At 42.7% G+C, this 9191-nt stretch overlaps 1 protein-coding gene across 1 annotated transcript in view; it reads right to left on the reverse strand.

Annotated features, from left to right (window-relative positions):
- cntn1a (contactin 1a) overlaps positions 1–8729 on the reverse strand; it is a gene marked incomplete at both ends in the record, with an annotated part of 79056 nt that extends 70327 nt beyond the window's left edge. Inside the window, one exon of the mRNA XM_080737064.1 lies at positions 8666–8729. Coding sequence (XP_080593190.1) covers positions 8666–8729 — 64 coding nt within the window. The remainder of the gene's footprint in view (positions 1–8665) is intronic.
- Positions 8730–9191: the final 462 nt, after the last annotated feature.

The raw sequence follows: 9191 nt of genomic DNA on the forward strand, positions 1-9191 counted from the left end.
TAAAGAAGGAAAAGTCTTGCTACGGGCTAAATGCTAAGCACTTGGGCTGGCTGGCTAAAGAAGAAAAAGTCTGCATTGTGTCCCCAGCTAGTGTATGAGCTCGCCCACATTTGCTCCACTACAATTATTTAGAAACTTTCGTTACTAGTTACTCTGTAGATTTTGTTGTTATTACTGCAAAACATATATTACCCACTTCATCCCTATAATATACTTCAGCAAGTCTATTTGAAAATAGCCGAACTTGTAGATCTGCTATTTCCAAAATATTTGTAATACATTTTAGACATTGAAAACGTGTGAAATGGGACATCTACATTGCAGTATTGACACTTTTACTTAAGTAAAACATGTGAGTACTTTTCCCACCACTGCCCACACATGGTGCCGTGCTATGGAAGTGCATCATGGTACAGTGTGTGTGTGTGTGTGTGTGTGTGTGTGTGTGTGCGTGCGTGCGTGCGTGCGTGCGTGCGTGCGTGTGTGGTGCATAGCAGTGGTGGAAAAAGTACTCACATGTTTTACTTAACTAAAAGCATCAATACTGCAATGAAGAAATACTCGGTTACAAGTAGAAGCCCGGAATTCAAAATGTTACTTGAGTTAAAGTACAAAAGTATTGGTATCAAAATGTACTTAAAGCACGAAAAGTAGAAAGTACTCATTATGCAGAATGTCCCATTTCACATCTTTTCAAATGTATAAAATAGCAGATCTACAAGCTCACAATGCGTCGCATCGATTCGAGACACATTGTGAATTATAGCTAAGTGGTTAATGTATGTTTTGTAATGATAATCAAAATGTGCAAAGTAACTAGTAACTACAGTTTTCAAATACATGTATAGTGGAGTAAAAGTACAATATTTGGATCCAAGATATAGAGTAGAAGTAAAAGTATTGGAAATCGGAAATGCTCAAGTAAAGTACAAATACCTCAAAACTGTACTTAAGTACAGTACTTGAGTAAATGTTACTTTACACCACTGGTGCATAGGCTGTTGAATGTCTTCTCAGCCCCACATGCTTGCTTTATAAGCCACAGTAGCATCTGCTCACAAATTCAATAAACAGCAACACATCTTGGGCACATAAGCTTGCAGCCCTACCGCGCATCTGTGTCATTATGTAAACCAGTGGTTCTCAAGATGTTTTGGCTTCACTACCCTCTTTTCCTGATTTCTGGATCAAAGTACCCCCTTTACCCGCCTACAACATGTTGCTCAGAAATAGAGAAAACTATGTCTAGCATATCGATGCTGTCGGGCAGAAACCTCATGTCTCCCTATTTTTTGGGGCTAAATTAAAGCCCTATTTTTCCATACTACAAGCTTCATGTAGATCTGCTATTTTTGCTTTGGACATGATGAGGTATCCTATCCACCTGAGGCTATGAATGAACGATAACCCCCCTTTTAAAGAATATTGAAGAATATAACATTACAAATGAGAAAAGAAGTGAAAGACTTGAAATTAAAGAATTCTGAACACATTTACTCTAAAACCTTTGTCCAGTTTTTCCACTTTACGTTCTCTCACGTACACCCTGTAGTACCTCTGTGTACCCCTAAGGGTGCACGTACCCCATTTGGAGCAAGGGCGATCTCTGTTCGCGTCCCCGTCCCCACCCATAGGGGACGCAGGTTAGCATTTCACCAGGTTAACTTTCACCAGCATCGTTAGGTTAGCCACTCGCCAGGTTAACTTTCACCAGCGTCGGAAGGTTAGCATTTCACCCGCGGGGGATGAAACCTCGGCAGGTTCGCATTTCACCAGCGTTAGTTTTACTGAGGTAGGGTTAGGGTTAAAGGTTTGGTTTAGGTCCTACCTGGCGGCGCTCCGTCCTCCCGTCCCGTGGGGAGGGGATGGGCACACAATTCTCCCGTGCGGACGCGACTTGTGTTCCCACGGGAGCATCGCGTCCCCGTCTCCAGGTGCTATCTGACGGGACAGGTCCCCACTGTTGTTGGGACGCATCTCCGTGACTGGGACGCCAAAAGAGATCGCCCTCCCTCCATTTGTATTATCTCTGGCAGTCTTGGTCCCCTCCCCCCACCCAGCCATACATGTACAAATCTAAAATATAAAGTGCAAACCCTCAAGCCACGGATGTTACCCGTCCGTTAAATGGGGTAACTTCTGAAATATTACTTACTGTACTTACTAACTTAATATGTCAGAACACAATAAGTGGCCCGATCAGGAAAAGAGGGGGAGAGGATGGGGAGAGACACGCAGCAAAGGTCGTTGGGAACGGGACTCAAACCCGCAACGCACTGTCACACTATAGCCTAGGTGCCCGTCCGGGCCACATTTGTGCACTCTAAGACATTGGTTCTCAAAGTGGGGTCCGGGGGCCCCCAGGGGTCCTTGAGGGAGTTCCAGGGGGTCCCCAGCTAAATGATAGTTAGGAACCAAATGGACCCTTATGGGTCTGTAACTCAGAGAGTGTACAACGGGTCCATTTGGTTCCATTTGAGTTAAATTAACATTGATTTTACAACACTGGGGTCTCAGAGATAGAAATACCATTAAATGGGGTTCCGTAGCCTAATGCATGTCAAACTGGGTGTCCTTGAAATTAAAATGATTGAGAATCACTGTTAGAGCAGTAAAAATCTTCTCTACTGGGGGTCCCTGGCATTTATTTCTAAATGGGGGTCCGTGGGCTAACAAGTGTCAATTGGGGGGGTCCTTGATATGAAAACGTTTGAGAACCACTGCTCCAAGAGTTAAATAAACAATGAGGATTTTACAGTATAGATTGGGGTACCAGAAATGAAATAATAATAATACCAAATCATTATAATAAATAGCATGAAATGGGAATCCGTGGCCTAATGCATATCAAACTGGGACTCCATGAAATTAAAGAGGTTGAGAATCATTAACAACCATATTATGCTGCCCAGGAGCATAAGCAATAAATCCTCCAATTCTAAGTCTCGCAGGAGGACTGCCTCTTTATTATATTCCTCTCTTGGAGAACATTATGTCCAGACATAATGTCATTCTCATGCAGGTAGTGTACGCCACGATGACAAAACACTCCACAGAAACATTTCCCTGGCTGTGGGCCCTGTCGAGGAATAATTAGGGGTCATCTGCAGTGAAGACAGGCTTCTACTACTGTGGCAGTGTGCATCCCTCTTTGTGGATGCACACTGTCCTCACTGAACGTTTCCCAACGTGTGACAAACGTGATTGGGTTTGCAATGCGTTCCAGAATATGCACAACAACACAGAGTTGAATTTGTTTCAATTTGATTCACTCGCATAACCAGTAACTTCTTGAGGTCCCACCAACAAAGCTGAAGACCCGGGAAGATACTGGATCATTTTCCGCTGTAGTGGTCAAACTGTGGAACAAGCTTTCACCCCATGTTAGAGGGGTCTCTAACACTGAAAGCTCACTTTCAGACTGAGCGTTGCCGTTTCCACTAGGCAATGTGTCTACAGTATAATGTTGCACCCGCTACTACGTGTTTTTTCACCCTGTTTATTGTGTATTATTATTTAGCTCTTGGTATTTGAATATGTTTTTGTTACTGAGTGTACAGCACTTTGGTTCAACACTGTCGTTTTAAATGTGCTCTATAAATAAAGTGGATTGGATTGGATAACAGACGCCCCCGGCTGCTAATGCGCATCCTGTCCGATCAGGCCCCGACTCTAGAGGTAATCAGCCTAATTACCATTCATCCAGCATCCATATGCACATTGTAGTATAATGTCTTTGGACAATTAACCACTTAAACCCTATATACGTCACTGACCGGGGGTCGCCCCCAGGGGTCTGTACTTGGCCACCTCCTTGCCAAATCTCGACCAAAATGGCAACTTAATCGGTGACAGATGAGCTTGTAGGTCTGCCATTTTCTTCAATTAAGTTCACCCACTTTTCTATTACCCAACTCCGTTAGGATTAATGTGTGATTCTGCGAATAGCCTCAGTAGACACATGACCCGCAGACAGATTTTCATTAGGCCGCTTGTCATCGGGAGTCCCGCGAGAGAGAGAGAGAGAGAGAGAGAGAGGGGGGAGCCGTCCGTCAGTGCCACTCCCCCCCAAACTAATCCTGACAGGTCAGATACTGCTGCTGCTTTCTAACACCCCGGGGAAAACGAGTGGTGGACGGCCGGGCGCAAGCAGAGCCGGAGAACTGAGGCGCCCCGACTTGGACTTCCCCTTCTTTCAGTGTTGCGTTACAGTTACTTTTTTTGCAGCTGCACAAAGCAAACGGCTGAACAACTGGAATGAAGTGTGTGTGTGTGTGTGTGTGTGTGTGTGTGTGTGTGTGTGTGTGTGTGTGTGTGTGTGTGTGTGTGTCTAAAAGAGAACTTTTGTTCCGGGTCAGTGAATACTAGAGGAAGATGGTTTTGTCAGGACCTTTCTTTTCTTTTTCCGCCCAAGTTATTTTTGGGGGTGCTTTTCGGAAGCCTTTATTTGACAGTTACCGTGGAAGGAGAGACAGGAAAGACATATGAGGAAGCAGGGGAGTAAACATGCAGAAAATGGCCAACCCCGGGAATCGAACAAATGTTGTCAAACTTTTCTTTTTTTAAAGGGGGATACAAAAAAAACAAATCGCAATGGAACACTTGACATGGGGGTGTTATCATGGGTGAACCATCATGCACAGGAGCTCTGTTAAGACCAAAGTCTGACTGTCTGACTAGAGAGGGGTCACCTAAAACAGTGGTTCTCAAAGTGAATTCCAGGGACTCTGTGCGTTCCTTTAGGGGGGTCTAAATTGACCCATACAAGTCTGTAACTCTGACAGTGTACAAATGGAACCAAATTAATCCATTTGGTTCCATTTGTACACAGTCAGAGTTAAGGGGAGACCTTGAAATTTGAAAGTTTGAGAAACACTGACCTAAAATGTTTTTCTCATGATCCGGTCAAATAGTTGAAACCCCATGTTTTAATTGGCACTAAAAGTCATTGAGAAATGTCCTCCGGAAGGCTTGTGGTAGCAATGTCATGGAAATGAAATAATGCTTTGGAACATTCAAAAGTGAGTCGCAAGCCTCCGCTTTGTTAAACATAATGTGCATGACATACGTGCATGTCAAAATACTCTACTGTATAAATAAACATGAACTAGAACTTTTATACAGCCTGTCACAGACAACTCTAAAATAACGTAAAACTTATTTCCCACACTCTCTCTCTCAAAGCCACAGCAAGCCATGAGTCTAAACACTGGGGATTCATCGGTGGCTCTTCTGAGATCCAAAGTGTTTTCAGATCACTGCTAAAGGGAACCTTGAAGAGCCGCTTGATCTTGTAGACTCCACACCACTTGAGAGGGTTTTGGGGGGGTTCTCAGTTGCAGTTTTCCAGAAAAGTCTTTGAAAAACCTTTTCATCCAGTTCACAACACATCAAGAACCTCTAGTTTAATTGATGCTTCACAAAACATTTTTTGAAAAGTTTTTTAAAAACCGCAATGGTTCACTGATGTTTCGTGAAACTTTATGTTAAGGTTTTTCAAATAAAATGAGGGAAAATGTTCAGAAAATTCCCCCAAAACTCCTCTCACAAGCTTTTATAGATTTGTTTGTCAGGGACAGGGAAGGTTGGGTTGTACTCTCACCAAGTTAAATTGTTGTATGGTGGAGCATAAATAATGCTTTACGGTAAAGTAACTGATCTTACCTCCATAGAAGTCAGGTAAATCCCCATACATGGATGCATCTGAAACAGAGTCAAAGGTATCGAACTGTAAGGCACCGTACATAATAAGCACCTACATGTAGTGTCAACATCATTTTTTTATGTTCTCCAGTGGATGTCTCAGCCCCGATTTAGAGTTCTGCAGTTCAAAGGGTTATTGAGAGGAACTAGATCACAGATTCACATACTGTACAGTACGAAAACATGCCTTCTCTGAGTCGAGGCACCTCTTTGATCAAAACTCTTCTCAGACTATTTGAATAGCTGCGAAATGCAGCCGGCATGCTGACAAGCTGCCTTGGGGCCTGAGGTCAGAAACACAAGGGAATCCGATGCCCTTCGCGAGAGCCAGCAGTGCAAAGATCAGAAACATTCCAGGCTGCCCTTTGATGGAAAAGTTCGATCTCTGCAATGTGCCAACCCTCGCAGGACAGACACATCAACGCGGTACTGACAGCAGTGGGAGAAAAGCTCTCTTAAGTCGCACTTTTCATGTTACAGTCTCTGTACTGCAAAATGGTAATTCATATCTGTGTAATGCCAATAGGCATAAGGACACAAGGGTAGTAACACTGATAGTTCACACATTACTATGCCCTGGATCTATGGCGGTGTCTGTTGAACTGTTGTACTGCTGTCTCTTCATTAATAGCTGTGTAATGCTAATAATTTAGATAGGGATATCCGATATTTACTTTTTTAACCGATATACCGATATTGTCTTAATTTCCGATATCAATATTGACCGATATTAACCGATACCGATATATGCTGGCTTTTTCACCAAAAGTAAACTAATTGTCAACATTACATATCTAATAAAATAGCTATAGTATCAATATAATATCTAATAAATCTAATATAATACAGTGATGTTGTTAGGTTTTCAATGAAGTGAGTCCCGGGACTCTGGTGGTCATTTGAGTCCCGGCAGTGTCTGCTGAACTGTTGTACTGCTGTCTTGGCATTAATAATATCATATCAATCAATCATCCAGTGTTGTCCCGGTCGGCCCTAAAATGTGTTACAGCCAATGTCCCCTAGCCACGGGGATGAGGATGACCTAATTCTGCTGGCTGGCTGGCTGCTGTCTGTTTTAGATAAAAAATGTTGAAATGTAATCTCCACCCTCCATGAGTCTATCTGAAACCAAAACATCACTTTTTAGGGGGGGTTTAATCAAAATCAGTTCCAGAAGAGGACATTTTTGACTAGGGCTGATATCAATGTCATATCAAAATCATGGTATGAGACTAGATATTGTCTGTGACTTTGGATATTTTAAGTAATATTATGATTTGAAGTGTCTTTTCCTGTTTTAATCGCTTATGCCCTAGTTTAAACATTATACAACAAATATCAAGCTCATGACACGTTGTGAACCTGTAGATCTGCTACTTTTGAAAATCTTTGAGGGGAAAAAAAGATGTAACAATCTATCCAGGTATTTCATCAAAGACATGGTCATATTTGATATGGTCCGTAATTATGCTGGCCAGGTCATTTTCTGCCGTACCAATTACTTTGACTGCTCTGACTGCTGGGTATCTGTCTGTCTCAATAAAAGGTCAAATATAAAAAGGGATATTGAATGCCCACTCAACTTTTTATCAGCTGCAACCACACAGCTAGTATACAAAAATGGACAAAACCTTGAAACTAATGGCTTTTGTAGAGTGATATAGGCTGTGTACTAATTACTTTCAGCATTGTACCACTTTTACATCCTTAGGGAGACCTGCGTTTTACCATGGAGAACATATTGTTCTCAAGCACCCAGTAAGTATAGTCGTAAATCTTAGCGCTAAAGTTGTAATGCTTCTTCTATAATTATGGATGTTGTCGGGCAAACACCTCCTAGCCTGCAGTAGATCCGTCTCCCTGAGCTGATAAAATGTTTAGAAGCATTGGGCTTAAGAGACTCCCTAGGAACATTGCATGTCTGTCGGTCTAAAAAAACTCTGCTGTTTTATTAATAATTCCTGAAATTCCCAATATATATATTGTCGTTGTCGGATGGAAACCTTGTATGTCCAAGACCGTTCGTTTTGTATTCATCATTTTAAAAATGAACTAAACTAGTGAAAACAGCAGATCTACAAGCACACAACGCCGCTTTGCTTGGTGAAAAAAGTACAAATTTGAAACTTGGAGATGCGGTTTCTGCAGTGACGATATATTATATATATATATATTTCTGTTTTCCCATGTAATTCCGGGCCCATTTTTGCAAGGCCACGTCCACATCTCAGTGTCCATAGATGGGGGTTGGTGCGCATGGGGAACACCAGGAAATACAAGGAAACACAGAAAACGATTGGATAAAAAGGCAAGCTTCTTAATTAAAGGCCCACTTCCCCTCTGGGAAAACCAGATCTTATTTTAGGGACAGTTTGGGACAAGATCAACACAATCCTCATAATCATATGATGCAGCATGATGCATCATATGATGCATCATGCTGCATCATATGATTATGAATGAACACAAAAAAAATAACTCAGGATTGTGTTGATCGTGTCCCAAACAACAATAAAATAAGATCTGGTTGTCCCAGAGGTGAAGTGGGCCTTTAAAGAACACGGACGACCCAGGTAATTGCTGTACCGTATTTAGACAGGTGTGAGACTTTATTAAGCACTTTGTTTGTGAAATCTGAATGTTGGTGTAGTTGTAGGGGGCTAAATAAGTCGCTCTGCCCGAATCCATGTAACCCGGGAACATGACGGTCAGGGCTCGGTCTCTACGACCATGAGTGAGCTACGAAGGGCTAAAATCGCTTTGGGAAACCCGGCCAATAATATATCGTCACTGTCTGGCAGAAATCTCGTATCTCCAAGTTTCAAAATGTGTAAGTCTTTTCGAAAAAAGCTAAGCCCTGCTTCATCATCATACACAAGACTGTCGCACAAAACGAGTGAAAATAGCCGATCTTGTAGATCGGCTATTTTCACTACTTGTCTGAACTAGTGTACTGACTGACCTGTGGATGTGAGCCAGACGGCCAGGAGCAGCAGCAGCAGGCTGGGGGGATGCAGCAGCAGCATGGTGGTGACCTGATGAGAACAACCTCCCAGCGCAGAGGGGTGACGGCTAGACGCTCAGCTGATGGGACATTAGCAGGACTGCCTGCTCTTCCTGGATGGAAAGGGGGGAGAGAGAGAGGGAGAGAGGGAGAGAGGGAGAGAGAGAGAGGGAGAGAGAGAGGAGAGAGAGATTTTTCAATGTGGGGCATCGACCACAAAAAAAAGTGAGAATGATGAATTGCAAATCCGAGAACTCCAGAAGCTGTGTTGCTGCTGTTATAATGTGACAGTTGCAGCTGCCATGTGACAGCATCCACGTTAGTTTTTTTTTTAAAGCACTACCTAGCATTACTTTGATTAATTTTTCATAATCTACAACACAAAATATTTACTTGATGTGTCATCCGTGAGCCAAATCAAACATCTTGCTCGACAACAGAAGAACAGGCCCCGGTATCAATGCACGGCGGCACCTTTACAGCG

Source organism: Nannobrachium achirus, assembly GCF_963921795.1.
Source record: "Nannobrachium achirus genome assembly, chromosome: 11".
In the NCBI taxonomy this organism is placed as follows: domain Eukaryota; kingdom Metazoa; phylum Chordata; class Actinopteri; order Myctophiformes; family Myctophidae; genus Nannobrachium; species Nannobrachium achirus.